Source organism: Pararge aegeria, chromosome 16, assembly GCF_905163445.1.
Source record: "Pararge aegeria chromosome 16, ilParAegt1.1, whole genome shotgun sequence".
NCBI lineage: Eukaryota > Metazoa > Arthropoda > Insecta > Lepidoptera > Nymphalidae > Pararge > Pararge aegeria.
Window position 1 is genome coordinate 15297486 of NC_053195.1, and position 16136 is coordinate 15313621.

General features: G+C 36.4%; 1 protein-coding gene across 2 annotated transcripts; it reads left to right on the forward strand.

Moving 5' to 3' along the window:
• Positions 1-1181: 1181 nt before the first annotated feature.
• On the forward strand, positions 1182-15860 carry LOC120630413 (beta-1,3-glucan-binding protein-like). Of its 2 annotated transcripts, none has more exons than XM_039899638.1 (9): positions 1182-1620; positions 2947-3234; positions 5002-5162; positions 6424-6572; positions 7609-7760; positions 9935-10041; positions 11465-11591; positions 13174-13295; positions 15631-15860. In XM_039899638.1, the coding sequence occupies exons 1-9, from the start codon at positions 1485-1487 to the stop codon at positions 15829-15831; spliced, it is 1443 nt and encodes a 480-aa protein (XP_039755572.1). In that variant the 5' UTR covers positions 1182-1484; the 3' UTR covers positions 15832-15860. The 2 variants fall into 2 exon arrangements, with proteins under 2 accessions (XP_039755572.1, XP_039755573.1); XM_039899639.1 differs by lacking the exon at positions 15631-15860 and adding an exon at positions 13402-13769.
• Positions 15861-16136: the final 276 nt, after the last annotated feature.

Here is a 16136-nt window from a genome sequence, read left to right on the forward strand (position 1 = left end):
TAGGTACTTACTACTCATAATTACTGTAACAACAGATAAAATATTTCAGTAGGAGGTCATTATTGCGTTGTTATCTCAGAAAAATCGCCTAAACGCAAGACACACCGATGTCAATGGCAAATATAATATTCCTGACGTTCGTAATACAACAACTTCATGCCTTTCTAAGATTAATAATGAACTATATATATAAAAGCTGGCGCTAAATATGTTTGGTTTTTGTTTTATAACTAATAGTAATATTTTGTTTTCACGCTTTCAAAGCGGCTACTGGCTTATGCCGAAAGGCAGCGTCGGCTCCTTCATAGTCTCGGCACTTACTGTACACCCGCAGAGTACATCTGTGATCATAATAATTAGTTTGAAAATAACATGTGAAATTGTAGTATTACAAAAATCAGATGCAAAGCAATGTTTTAGCAAATTAAAGTCATGCACTTTTAGAATTAAAAAAAAATATAAAATAAAAAAAGAAAAAAAAATCATTTTATTTCAGGTCGGGGACCCATATACAAAATTTAACACAAAATAAATATACATATAAGACAGATTTTAAAAATAAACACAAAATAAATATAAGACCGATTTTAAAAATAAATAAAAATCCAACTATTTTATATCATTTCGTGTTTGGAATCTGGTGCACTTTTCGCCAATGTTTAATAAATACGCTGTCAGGGGATGCCTGAGCGACGACTCTAAGGAGCTTATTGTATATGTATATTTAGATTCGGATTAAATCAATGGTTAGATCGGCAACCATGGCCTTCAGACCAAAATACAGCATTGCAAAATGCTGCTCAGCGGCAGAAATTATCAAGGCGGTAGTACCTACTTCCCCGTCTGTCATAAAAACTGTCACAAAAATCTCAATATTGGATAGAAGCAGGCGTTACTTTGCGGAAATCCATAATATATTATGAAAATTAAGCTTAATTTGCTATACTCCGCGCACAGCAGGAGAATCTGTATGGTGTAATTTATAATTTAAATTAATTATTGACTTTACAATAAATAATGTTAACAATTATTCATTGTAAAGTCAATATCTCCTGAGGATGCTGTTTCGGAGCGAAACGTGCGTAGAGGGAACATTGCCGACGATCTGTTTCATACAGATCCTCCTGCTGTTCGCGGAGTATAGCAAATTAAGCTTAATTTTCATAATACAAAAATCTCAACTACTTACTAGTAAAACTTAAAATTATACGAGTATATTTCGTCAATTTTATTGAGCATATATTTTAGTTAACGATAATACATTCGTGAGTAGGTAATTTTTTTTTCTCGGTCACTACGACTGACATCATATGTAGTTTATTATTGATCGGAGGTTTGCTCTTAGTTACCTTAACCATTTTCCTTGTTTTATTTTAAAACTTCCAGATTTAGGAGCCATTAGGTATTCCCCACTATTTGTCAGCGTAGTTATACAACTGTTGATAATATTATACATTTATTCTGAGAAATATCCAATCGCAAAAATGATATCCTGGAGTGATGTACTGTGTTTGGTACTGGTGGGATTAATAAACTGTCAAAATTCTGATCAAACATACCCAAATGTTACAGTAACATTAAGAGCCTTGCACCCTAAAGGATTCCGCGCTTATATATCAGGTATATATATATATATATATATATTTTTTTTTAAGCAGCATACCTAATATATGTCACAGCCTGATGGATCTTACAGCTTTACTCTCATGTCTCTCTTAATCGTTTTTTCTCCTTCTAACTGACAATATAGTTTTTTATTCGCAACTTGTGGCAGTCTTTAAATGGGTCTACAATATAACATTTATATGTTTTTTCATTTTTTGTTTAGTTTTATAAGAGTTGTTGTTGGAACCTGTTGATTGTCCATTAAATAAATAAATAAATAAATAGATATATATTATTGTCTGTTAACCCCCAAACCCAAAACGTCGCAGTTTTATAAGTTTGACGTCTGTATGTGTGTGTGTGTGTCTGTGACATCGTATTTGCCGGACGGATGAACTGAGTTTGATTTTTATTTTGATTTTTTTTGTTTAAAAGGTAAATAAGTCGGGAGGATTTTGTGGCTATGTCTGATAAAAGTCGTTTCAAGATGGCCGCCACCAAAAAAATGACAGATTACATATTTTTTTCACAACTCTTTGAATATAGTTAGCAAATGAAAGGGCTTGACTAGTAAAATACTATGACTCTGGCAAATTTGAAATCCAAGATGGCCGCCATCACAAAAGGCGAATTAGGACATTTTTTTTCACCACTCAATAGAATAATGTGTACCCCGACTTTCAACAAAGTATTTTTAACTTTTTAATTTATATACGACTAGTGTTAGATGTAGAGCAAAGAATTAAAAACATACAGAACCCTCATGCAGTGCATTGTGTTCAAAAACAGTTAAAACGGCCCAGCACGTCTCATTTCACACCCGTTTCACAAACTTTTTCTAATGTTCCATAAAGTAAACGTTTAGTACATTAGAGGTGAAATAGTTATTGTCAACTGGTAAATGGAATGAAGTAACTAGCCTGTTTGAGAAACACTGATAAAACTTCGATATTCGTCGTGTATACGGTTTCTGTATTTTCTCAATTCTGTGCTGAAGAGTATAAAATAAAGCAACACTTGCATTTGATCACTTATATGTCCTTCATCTTGTACACATAATATAACCTTCTTGCATTTTTAATGTTATAATTGTTTTTAGTTTTTAAAACATCGCCGCCATCGTCAATTGTGTACTGACTGGTATACAAGTTCCATCTCAAATCGGCCTTTACTATTTAGTTACCCAATAGTCTAGAATAATATACAGGAAATAGTACATTACGTTTGCAGATAATATAAAATAGTACAGTACATTTACAGTACTACAAAATAACCACTCGGGTATTTTGACTAATAGTTGCCAAATATGTTGTTTTGATTATCAAAAGTTTTTGTTTAAAGCGAATGCGGATCAAACCAATAACATTGTTTTCAATGGAATACTCTATGAGAATATGGAGAAAGCAAGAAATTCCGAGTCTGATATTGGTTTGTTATGGGGTTTTGCGACCAGAAAAGCGCACAGTGAATGGTTATTTGAAGATCACTTTGTGACTTTGGCGGTAGGAACTGTAATCAAATATGGTATTTTTATACCTGATCAGCATCCTAAAGGCGCTAGCAAAAACGGACGAGCCTCTCTTACATTAGACGGAGCTGAACCTGATTTTAAATTCTTCCGAGTGTCATGTAAGTTAGTAATAGTTATTTATGCAACTTTTTTTTTATTCCACTACAAAATCACCCTAAGGTGGTAACGGAATAACCTTTTAGGGGTAAGGTTAGACCCATACCATGTTAGGTGGTAATAGTTTAGCCCTACGCGACATCGTAGCGGTTAGCGCTTAGCGGCACGTCTTTGCCGGTAGGTTAATACCAGATCAGACCCGAGAAAATCCAGAAATTATAAATTCCTAAATTGCCTCTGCTGGGGAATGAATCCGGGACCTTCGGGACGGGAGAGGTCAACAAAAACTGCTACGGAATGGATTCTATTCCGATTTTCAGTGTCTGGGTGTTTATCTGTATATTTTAAGTACCCATAACACTAGATGGCGATGTTTGTCAAAACCTTACCTATGATTGCCGAAGGTTTTGATTATTTTGAATATATGCATGGAAAAATTATTCATTTTATAAGATGATATTTATATAATGAAGATTTATTGTTTATATCATAAATAACTAAAATCTAATAATTAATTATTTTGTGTCCAACAGTTTAAAACATGTCTAATAAATCTCTTAATTCAAAATGTTTCAGGTATGTATAATTTTTAATAATAATAAAATATTTTAATTGTCAGTTTTTAATAGTAAATAAATATAAAAATAGTACGGAAAACTATGAGCATCAGCCGTTATCATCTAATAAAACAAAGTCGATCGCTCTGATTGTACGATTCGATCTTCTAAACTATCCCAAGGATTCTAATTTAGTTTTCAGCTAGATATTCAAGAATGATATTTATATGTAGGTACTAAACATACGTATTAAAGGAGAGAAAAGCAAATAAATTCAACGATTTGTTATGTATTGTCGTAATAAACAAATTTTTGTGTGCTAGGATAGCAAACGCTGGCTAAACCTTAAGTTATATCTCAAATTAATGAACTATGGAGTTGTAGAATAGAATAGAATAGAAAAACTATATTGCAACACAGCACAATAGGAAGAACAGAGGGAAAACAGTAATAGTACATAGTTCTAGGGTGCAAAAGCAGCCTTTTCACTAAAAGTAATCTTTTAAAGGCAACCTGCGCGTGCGATGCCGATTTTTAATCGGCTTCGCGCAAAGTGGATGGGGCATAAAGTATGTTACAATAAATAAAATAAACTTACATGAACATAGATACATATTATATTTACAAAATAAATACAAAAATACCGGTGTAAATGTACATATTACATTAGAATATAAATTTTTGATATATATTTATGCTGTTATAAACTTACATAATACTCAATTATATTGTACCTATTATTAATCTAAATTGCCTCACAGTAGGTATCTACATTGCACCCGTGCGAAGCCGAGGGCGCCTCTAAAAGCACTGAAAGTAAATAAATAAATATACTACGACAATACACACCTAGCCCCAAAGTAAGCGTAGCTTGTGTTATGGGTACTAAGATGACTGATGAATATTTTTATGAATTATATATACATAAATACTTAGAAAATACATATAAACACCCAGACACTGAAAAACACTTATTGCTCATCACACAAACATTTTCCAGTTGTGGGAATCGAACCCATGGCCTTGGACTCAGAAAGCAGGGTCGCTGCCCACTGCGCCAGTCGGCCGTCAAAGTAGTCCTTATTCACTTTATTAATAACAACGCTATTTCATTGGAATAAGGTTGATTTTTTATCAAATAGAGGGGACATAAAGCATTTTGTTACGCGTGACTACAGAACAGTCCGTTCTTATTGATTATTCATCTTCTAGATCTAGTCGACCCTCTGACGCCCGGTCCGAATTGCCTACCAACGTTAACCAAAGTCCGTGGCAAAACAGTGTGTGCTGGCGAGGTCATTTTCCAAGACAATTTCGACACCCTCCGGGAAGACTTGTGGCAGATCGAGCAATATATACCTACTGACCATCCGGTTAGAGTTCTTTTTTATTCCACTCACACAAAGTAGCCCTTCACCCACACCACGTAGCCATCGACTGCAATCTCACCTAATGGTAACTGATGCAGCCTAAGATGGTAGCTGGTTCTTTTAAGTGTACGGCAGTTTTATTAAACCAATACCCTAACCGGTTATAATTTCATTTTTCTAAAATTTCTCAATATATGGGAACTATTTGAGAGATCAGTATAGAAAGTACATTTACTTTTCCATGTAGGTGACATACATACAAAATTTCAAAGCTGTCTGCCCGCGGCTTAGCTCGTAAACAATTTTCAATTTTCCCTCGGGAACGGGAACTACTTAAGGATTCGGGATAAAAGGTAGCATATGTTCTTTTCCAAAGGCTACATGCATGCCAAATTTCTATATCTATATATATAAAAGAAAGTTGTGTTAGTTACACCATTTATAACTCAAGAACGGCTGGATCAACTTTTATGATATTTAATTTTTTGGATTTCGCTTTGTCCGGAATAGGCTAATAAGTATTAAAATAAAAATATAATTAACTATATCTTTTCTTTCTTGCTATTTTTAATTAATCATGTACTTTCTTCTTTTCTTTCCCACCACTTGCTTTGCCTTACTGCTCTGCTCAATGCTTTTAAAAATTTTCTAATATTGTATATTTACTGTACTTTCTCGGCAATGTTTAGTCTTTGTTGTAAGATTGTTATTATATATGTATTAAGTTATTTCCATGCAATGAGTTTTTTTGTCAAAAAAAAAAAAATAATAATATAACATTCATCAAAAAAAAAAACGATCCGCGGTACGAAGTTCGCCGGGACAGCTAGTATATCTTCCCCGTTCTACCACAGAACAGTGAGACACCGTGAGCGGTAGCATCCTTATGTGGTTGATATTCCATCAACACGCACGAAACGTTTTTTATCCACGTTTCTGATACGTGCCGCTAAGATGTGGAACGCCCTCCCGGTAACTGCGTTTCCTGCCACGTATAATTTGAGTACCTTCAAGACTAGAGTGAATAGGCTTTTTCTAGGCAAGCGTGCTCCAACCTAGACCACATCATTGCTTTCTAACGGGCATGATTGTCGTCAAGCGCTGGCCTTATATATATATATATAATATATATAGTAGGATAAATATAATAAAATATATATATATATATAGTAGGATTAGGAGGATAGTAGGATTAATTTATGAGAACAACTTTAGGCACTATCATCGCTTATTAATTGTATACTAAATTTGATTTTAATTTTAGGAACATCCATTTCTATCGTACCAAAAGTTAGACACCGATCGTAATGTGTACGTGGAGGATGGAATTTTGAACATCGTTCCAAAGCTTCAGGAGGATTTGATAAGGAAGTATAGCTCGATTTTAACTGGATCTCTTGATTTATCGGATGGGTCAGTATACAAATAAGAATAAGAGTTATAATTCACTAACAAAGCGTCAACAATATCACAATAATATTGCTTTTAGATACATTATATCTCAAGTACGGATTATGAAAAACATAGGCATTTTAAGAGCTGACATAAGCCTTTTTTTTGGCGTGGTCGAAAAGCTTTCTTGCTACCTCCGACCCTTGGGCAGAAGAAACTAAAAAACACCACGCTTGTTCCTCTGTTGGCTTTGTTAGACGCCTGGGGAACCCGTTGTATACCTCCCAGATGTCTACCAACCACCCCAACCGATTGTTGGGGCTTCCGCGGTAACGAGGAGGGCATCGGGACGGCTTGAACCCCCCTCAAACCAATAAGGGGAAGGGTTGTGTAGTGACGGGTAGCTAGCCAAACCCAAGAGAAGCTGGCGAGCGGCAAATTCCCGCCGGCTGTCCCACTCGTCTGAGCTATCATAAGCCTATCCTTAAATATTGATATCTTAAACTGGAGATTTTAATAACTCTTTATTTGTACACCACATCAAGAATTATACAATAAAAATAGAAACATAAAAATAGAAGTAGAATACAAAAGGCCTTATCGTTTAGTAGCGATCTCTGCCAGGCAACCTCAGAATTAGAAATAAAAAGAGGAGAAGTAGCTGCAGGTGGTACAAAATATAAAATAAATACATACGAATAAAAAATACTAATACATAAACTAATATACACAAATACATCTAGTATATAATAAATATTAAAAAAAAAAACTAATAATAAACTATATACCATATAATAAATACTTCGATAAAAGTAAAAAAATACTATTAAACATCGCCTTCAGTTGGACAAATAATAAAACTTAACGGCTTTTTTAAATATCGCCGGTGACTTTGACTGCCTTATGTCCATACGAAGCGCATTCCACAATTCGATAGATTTTCTTCATTTTATAATTACTGCATACCGTCTATGTACGCCACTGCCATCAAGCCCCCTATAGCTTTATAGCTTAGTGTGATGCTTTGAATAAAATATTGTTTATTTTAAATTTCTAGTTGTACAAGAAGAAAGTGCTCAAAAGTAGCTTTTGGATGGGATATTCTACCGCCGATTGTGAGCGGGCGTTTGACCAGCGTTAACTTTGCTTTCACTTATGGGACCGTATACATTAAAGCCAAATTACCAGACGGAGATTGGCTTTATCCAGGTACGTATTGCCGTAAATTCTGTTTGACAAAACTCTCCTAACTGAATTGGCTGAAGTTCTGAGGCTAAATAAAGATTTTAAACTAAGATTTTCGCGGTTAATCAACATTTCTTAAATATAGCATTATTACATTTCTTAATCAGTCCCGTCCCGTCAGATCTAAATATCGACAAATCCAAAAAATATTATCGTGGTATGTACCTGTACGGCAGTGGCGTGCACTTCGTACAAGCACAAAAGCACTGCATACCCTAAAAATTTTGTATTACTCATAAAGGGGAAGGATTTTTCAATTTTATGCCATTTTCCTTCTTTATGCATACCCTGGTTAAAAACCATGTGCACGCCACTGCTGTACGGGAGCTATGGTGATACGCTCGACCGTAACAATAGGAAGATCTTCCTCCGAGCGGGTGATCGTGCTCGGGGACCAAGGTCCGAACATGAATTTTTGGAAGTTGTATAAATAGGCATTCTTCGTGAACACGCGATGCAGGATTTTTGTAGCGCCATCTAGTTCTGTAATGTGGAGACCGCTACATACCCATAGAACTATATTTAAGAAATTCTGAGGCTAAAATATTTAAATGTATGGCTTAATATAAGTTCTGACATTATATACTAAAAATCAAGTACATTGGCTATTTACTTAGAGCGTAAATAAAAGACAAACATACAAACTCCTAATTAAAATTTCTGATGTTATACTTCTTTTGGCGTGTTATTGAAAAATGTTGAAAGTAAATTTTTAGGATGCGCGCACACCGTCACAAAAAACCGACACCCTGAAGTTCGATTTTCTAAAAAAGTTTTGACAGTCTACCTACACTTTCAGATGTCAACTGCGGGCTCATTCCAAAATCTCAAATTTGAATGTGAGTTAAACTTGGTTGTAGGATAATAAGATAACTGGATAAAAACTTTCAATGTCTTAAATACCTTTTTTCTATTGTTAGTCTGGTTTTTTCAACAAACGTTAGAATAAGGCGAAAGTAAAAATTGTATCTTGTTGCGCCAAAGAAGTATAACTTCCAACGCGTTTTCCATAAGTACACACACGTTTTTTATTACTTAACGACTTCGTCTGCGTGGACACCTCGACTCGTTCATTCGTATTATTCTTACAGCGGGGACTATTTGAGAGATCAGTATAGAAAGTATATGTCCTATTCCATAGCATAGTTGACATGCATACCAAATTACAAAACTGCCCGCGGCTTTAGCTTGTAAACCATTTTTAATTTTCTCTTGGGAACTACCTAAGGAATCGGGTTAGAGCCTATGTTCTTTTCCACGTCAAAGGCTACATCCATGCAAAATTTCATCCGAATCCGTTCAGCCGTTTTTGCGTGATTAAGTAATAAACACCAACACTTCCGCATTTATAATATAAGTCAATTGTAGACAAGACACAAAAAAATATTTCGAATGTATTCATGAATTATTATCATTTTCATCAAACGCAATTCACTGAATGTAACCTGAATGGGCAGTTCCCATTCAAAATTACCTATTACTATAACCAATGTTCTTGATTTTCAGCCACAGAATTAAGAACGTACAGAATCCTCATTCTGCCATTATTGTACGCAGTGCATTGTATTTTGCAGTATATTTATTTATAAAGAAAACAAAAAAAGAACGGCCGAGTGGCTCTGTGGGCAGCGACCCCGCTTTCTGAGTCAAGGCTGTGGGTTCGATTCCCACAACTGGAAAATATATGTGTGAACATAAATGATTTTCAGTGCCTAGGTGTTTATTTATGTGTATTATTCATAAAAATATTCATCAGTCATCTTAGTACCCTTAACACAAGCTACGCTTACTTTGGAGCTAGATGGCGACGGGTGTATTGTCTTAGTATATTTATTTATATTTATTGTTTATTGTGTCCAAAAACAGTGGAAAAGCCCCGCGCACGTCTCACTTTACACACGCGAAATGTTTCAAGCTTACAAACTTTGTCTCATTTTCCCATTTTGTGGTAACGAATATTAGAGGTAAAATAATTACTTTCAACTGCTAAATGATATGAAGTGATTAACCAGAATTGGTTTAAAGGACGGACGAACTAATTTTCATACCAAGAAAACAACCGGTTCCCACGGGATTTGTAAAATCCTAGTAATCTCTAAAATTATTAACTCTGAAATGCTTAAAACTTATTTTTCCAGAAATTCTACTAGAACCAGTGTTCAAAAAATTCGACGGTCAAAAAGAGTTAGCTAGCATAATTAAGATAGCATTGGCTGGCGGTAAACGAGAGATTACTGCAAATAAGGTACGCCGTATTACTTTGTTTAATATCGTCTGCGAAAAGTAGAGTCTCCCTTTTTTTTTGTCTTCTGGCTTTACACAGATTAGCCAGTGTCAGTTGTATATATATGTTCAATAAAAGTTTGGGAAACTTAAAATATAAAGCATCAGGAGAAATTGACTGACGAAAAGGGCGCAAAACTTCGCACATGGCGGACGCGGCCCCCAAAACCCACTTTTCAAATCTATCGCAAAGCCACCTAGAAAAGTACCAGTGCTGCCTATACTGCATATACCGCAGTACCAGCGCCATTCCCACAGCAGCTAGCCGCCTATATATAGGCAAGTTCATCAAAATATTGTATTGCAAATTTTAAACTTACGGAACTGAGACATGGTCGCTAACTATGGGCCTCATAAGAAGGCTCAGAGTCACTCATGGGCAGGGCACATAGCTCGGAGAACCGATGGACGTTGGGGTCTTAAGGTGCTGGAATGGCGACCCCGCACCGGTAAGCGCAGCGTAGGTCGGCCCCCAACGAGGTGAACAGATGACATCAGGCGAGTCGCTGGGAGCCGCTGGAGGCAAGCGGCCCAGGACCGTGTATTGTGGAACTCCCTACAAAAGACCTATGTACAGCAGTGGACGTCGATTGGTTGACATGCTGAAATTTTAAACTTTTATAATACTTTAAAAGAACTCACCCATACAGAGAGCCAACCGCTATAACATGCACAATACAAATAACACCATTCCTCCCCAAAACGAGAACACAACAAGTTTAAAGAAAAATCTGAAAAAAACCTAAAAAAATCTAGTAAGAAACGTTGCAGTTTCGATCTACTTTTTCAAAGGTCCATAATACAATGAGGCACGTTTGAAACAAGAGATGACACTTTGCTTTTTTATATTTTTATAATTTTATTTTTTTTATTAGTGTTTTATAAATTTAAAATGCATTTAAAAATTTTCGGAACCGACAGGGTTTGAACCTGCGACTCTCGAGCAATCGCGGCCTGAGCGCTTTCACCAATTAAGCTACGGCTCTCCTACCGTCGCTGCCGAAAATTAGTATATGCCTTTCACATCAGTCTTATAGCGATTGTAGCGTCATCTAGTAGGAAACGTTGCAGTTTCGATCTACTTTTTCAAAGGTCCATATTACAATGAGAAACGTTTTTAACAAGAGATGACACATTTTATATAATTATAATTTTTTTTATTAGTGTTTTATTTACACTTGGAGGAATTATCAATTTTTTTAAATTTAAAATGCATATAATTTGATAATTCCTCCAAGTGTAGGTAAAAACACTGATAAAAAAAAAATTATAAAAGTTTATAAGTACGTAAGAAGCAGGCTGTGAGTTTAACCCAGGTTATCAAGTACCAGTAGCAGTACAAGTGGATTGGTTTTATAATTATTTTTCACCCTACCACATCGTAGAAACATAGAGGAATGCCCAACATGGAACAAAGGTGTTATGATGGTCGGCAATATACGATCAGTGAGACCCTGCGTTATGGGCATGGGACTTACAACTTTCACGAGTACTCACTACGATGGACACCAGGTAATAATAAAAGAATTCCCTGACCAAATCAGAAGAACTGCATAGTTTACAGTGTTCATAACCATCCTCAGGAGATGTTGACTTTACAATGAACAATTCAAATTCAAATTTAAAAATTAATTTATTTCAAGTAGGCCTAATTAATAAACACTTTTGAAACGTCAAGTGAGTCTGTTTGTAGTGACTCTACCACCGGTTCGGAAGGCAGATTCCACTGAGAAGAGCCGGCAAGAAACTCAGCAGATTGCTCTTTTCCAACATCATTTTATTGTTTAACAATCTTTAGAATTGTTCTGTTTTGTGAGAGATGAGAGCGGAGTGGCCTGCTTCCAAGCAGCCTTGTCGTTAAGGAATTCATCAATCGTGTAGTAACCACGATTTGTTAAATGTTTTTTAATATATTGTTTAAACTTAGGGTTATAACTTATTGGTCTGCGAAAAGTAGAGTCTCCCTTTTTTTTTGTCTTCTGGCTTTACACAGATTAGCCAGTGTCAGTTGTATATATATGTTCAATAAAAGTTTGGGAAACTTAAAATATAAAGCATCAGGAGAAATTGACTGACGAAAAGGGCGCAAAACTTCGCACATGGCGGACGCGGCCCCCACAACCCACTTTTCAAATCTATCGCAAAGCCACCTAGAAAAGTACCAGTGCTGCCTATACTGCATATACCGCAGTACCAGCGCCATTCCCACAGCAGCTAGCCGCCTATATATAGCCAAGTTCATCAAAGTTTGGCCATCCAGAGGGGCAATGCTGCCAGCATCTTAGGAACTGTGCCTCGCTGCGGTGGTTTCGAGGACGTTTTAGATTTTATTTAGTTTTTAAATAGTTTATTTTAGGTTATAGTTATGTATTTATTAAACTTAGGTAAAGGTAGATCTAATATTACCTTCGGTATCATGTTATAAAAGCATATATCCAAACCCACCCAATTGCAAATAAGTCAACATCTCCGGTGTCGGAGCGAAACGTGTAACGCGGAAAATCTGTTTGGTGTTGAGTATAAAGGTTGAAGAAGTATAAAAGTATAAAGATTGAAGGCAGCCGATTGGCGCATTGGACGGCGACCATGCTGTCTTTGTGTGGCTGTGGGTTCAATTCCCACATTAGGGAGCGTCCATAAATTACGTGAGGTTTTTTTTGAAATTTACTGTCTCACGTGAAATTTTTGAAAATGTGTGTTTCTCACGAAAACGCGTTGGATTGTTATTGTAAAAAAAAAAATGCTTCGTGCTTTTATTTACGACTAGTTAAGACTTATAATCATTATTGCTGTGTTTTAGTTTTAAGTGTAATTTAACAATGGAAAAATTTTTTAATCAGAAAAAAAATTCCGTGATTTTAGCCAAGACCCCTCTCTCCAACGTGAGATTAGATGAGATTTGGCGCGTACCCCCCCGACCGCCTGATTACAGCCTAATTCTGTCCAATACTGAGTACTCCTATTTTATTTAAACCTTACCTAGGACTTTGATACTAATGTGTTAGGTTGCGGGCGCCGGGACAAATCCCGAGTGTAAACAAATACTACCTTTTGACAGCTAGACCGACCGGTTAATCCGATTATGTTATTTCAGATGTAATAGAGTTTTCTATGAATTGGAATCCGTATTTGCGATACTATTTAACTGATGAGGGGTGGGCATATAGATGCTTCGAAGATGTTAGCTCAGACTTCCGCCCTAGTCACAATGATTACGTAAGCATTATTTCTTTAATCCTTATCTTTCCTTACTAATATTATAAATGCGAAAGTGTGTTCGTTTGTTTGTTTTTGATATAACATAGGCTACTTTTTGTCATAGGAAAACAAAAGGTTGCCATGTAATTTGTTGTGAAAAATGTAACGCGGTCTAGGAATTCAGGCCACAGCTAGTGATTATTTTATAAGGAAACTCTAATAAAAACCAGCGTGAAGTTGAAAAGCCTATGCGCGGAGTTGGCTGTAAGTGATCAAAGGTTCAAGGTGAGGAGGCACAGAGTCATTGCCATAGCTCAGCGAGTTACGAAGCTGCAGGCAATTGTGTCTGACATAGCTCAGCGAGTCGCAAAGCTGAAGTGGTAATGGGCGGGAACATAGCTCGGAGAACCGATCGAACAAACCGACGACGACGGTTCCAAGGTGCTGGAATCGCGATTTTCGGCCATCAACGAGGTGGACATACGACATCAAACGAGTCGCTGGGAGCCGCTGGAAACAAGCGGCCCAGGACCGTGGATTTAGAACTCCCTACAAAAGACCTATGACCAGCGGTTAACTTTAATCGGTTATAGTGATGAAGATGAGGAAATTATGTATCAAAACAACATGTAACCGAATTACGAAATACTGTTGATGGGTGCAGTATAACATAAGGAATCACCCTGTAAAAATATTAAATAAAAAGAAGCATATTTATTTTCTATACAAAGTACATACAAATTCGAAACATTCTAAGTGTTACATATAACAATCTTATTGAAGATAAAAGACCGTCACGCGCATAATACGTACGCTACGCGACACGTATCTTATAAAGTGACTGGAGTCACTTGATTTTAATTTTGCATGTGATCTTACGGCTGTCTCTGATTTCTCTCAGTAAAAACTACGGTAGTGGTTTGCTCAAAAAGTGTTATAAAAAAACTTTTCGGTTTCACAGATAAGTCTCAGAGACAGTACATAATGTACCTCTAAGGCCTGTTAATTAATACCCTACTGCCTACTTGTTTAATTTAAGTTTGTGTTAGTTTTAGTTTTATTGGCTCTCTTTTACAGTTTATTTGTTTTTTTTTTTTTTTTTTTTAATTTAAATTTCTTTCTTTAATTTACTCGGGCGTCGCGGTTGTTTGCTCAGTCTGATACTGGTGCAGACTGAAAATCAGCGCTGAGCATTGTTGCTAATGTACAGCATAAGGCTGAGTTTGCGGCCATTTGCCATATTGTTAATATTAATTGATGATTCTTTTAGTTATTAATCTTGTATTAACAATAGTGTATGGCAATAAAGGATTTTTATTATTATTATTAATATTTCGGTTTTTATTTACACGTTGTATATACAATACGTTTTAATCAGTTGTAGTTGAGCTTTTTGTGACAGAGCACGTCCGGGGAAGTGGTATCTTCACTAAGCTTATTGCAATGGTTCAGCCCGGGTGCTAGAATTTGGAAGAAAATCCCGACTAAAGAACGATGTCCAGCTGTGAACGTCAATCTGTTGAGGTGATAAACCTATAAACACAGAGCAACATTCGCAGAGCATGAAAGTAACACACAAAGCACCTCCCTGTGTCTATCAACGCCCGCCCTCAGACAAATAATATATTTATAATCTTGACGGCTTAATTGCCGGCCGATTGGCGCAATTTGCAGCGACCCTGCTTTCTGAGGCCAAGGCCGTGGGTTCGATTCCCACTACTGGATAATGTTTGTGTATATGAGCTTGAATGTTTTTCAGTGTCTGGGTGTTTATACGTATATTCTAAGTATTTATGTATATTATTCATAAAAAAATATTCATCAGTCATCTCAGTACCCATAATACAAACTACGCTTACTTTTGGGCTAGGTGGCGATGTGTGAATTGTCTTAGTATATTTATTTATTCTATTTATTTAATCTTATACTAATATATAAAGCTGAAGAGTTTGTTTACATGAACGCGATGATCTCAGGAACTACTGGTCCGATTTGAAAAGTTATTTCAGTGTTGGATAGCCCATTTATTGAGGAAGGCTACAAGCTATTTAATATCACGCTAAGACCAATAGGAGCATAGCACCAATGACGAATGTTTCAAAATCTAGGTTTTTTTTTTCGTTTTGTAAGCTTCCGCTGCGTGAGCTGCGTTAAAATCAAAGTAGTTCCGCTTTAAGAGTTCTATAAAGAAGTCCGCGACATTATATGTCCATCTTTGAAGGTTGACTTTGACACGGACGAAGTCGCGAGGGACCGCTAGTAAAAGAATAAGCTTGACGGTAATACTTTCTCGGACGAGATCTGTCACAAAAAACCATAAACTAAAAATTTGTTAACCTTTGAAATTTTCCAGCTGCAATTAACGTTAGGGGTAGCTGCTGGGGGCACGTCTGTGTTTCCAGACTCCTTCGTTACTCCGCATGGTCGGACCAAACCTTGGAACAACAGTGACCCCAAAGCAAGTTTGAAATTCTGGCAGAATCGAGATTCCTGGTATCCTTCTTGGACTACGCCGAACCTGATCGTCGATTACGTTAAAGTTGTGGCTTTATAAAGCTGTTTTAATAAAGATTCTATTTTTTTTAGCGTTATCTTTTCAAACACATTATTTTTTTTTTCACTACTAGTTTGACTGCCATTGACTGCCCTCGACTCTCGATTGGTAGTGATGGTGATGATGCAGTCTAAGATGGTAGCGGGCTAACCTGTTGGGGAGTGTGGCATTCATATCCCTAATCGGTACATACAACTACTCATGAACCGACTATAGCCTAGTGGTTACGGCATCGGCCTGCCTTTCGTTGGGACTAAGTTCGCTCCCGGGACGCACCTCTATCTTTTCAGAGTTATGTGCGTTTT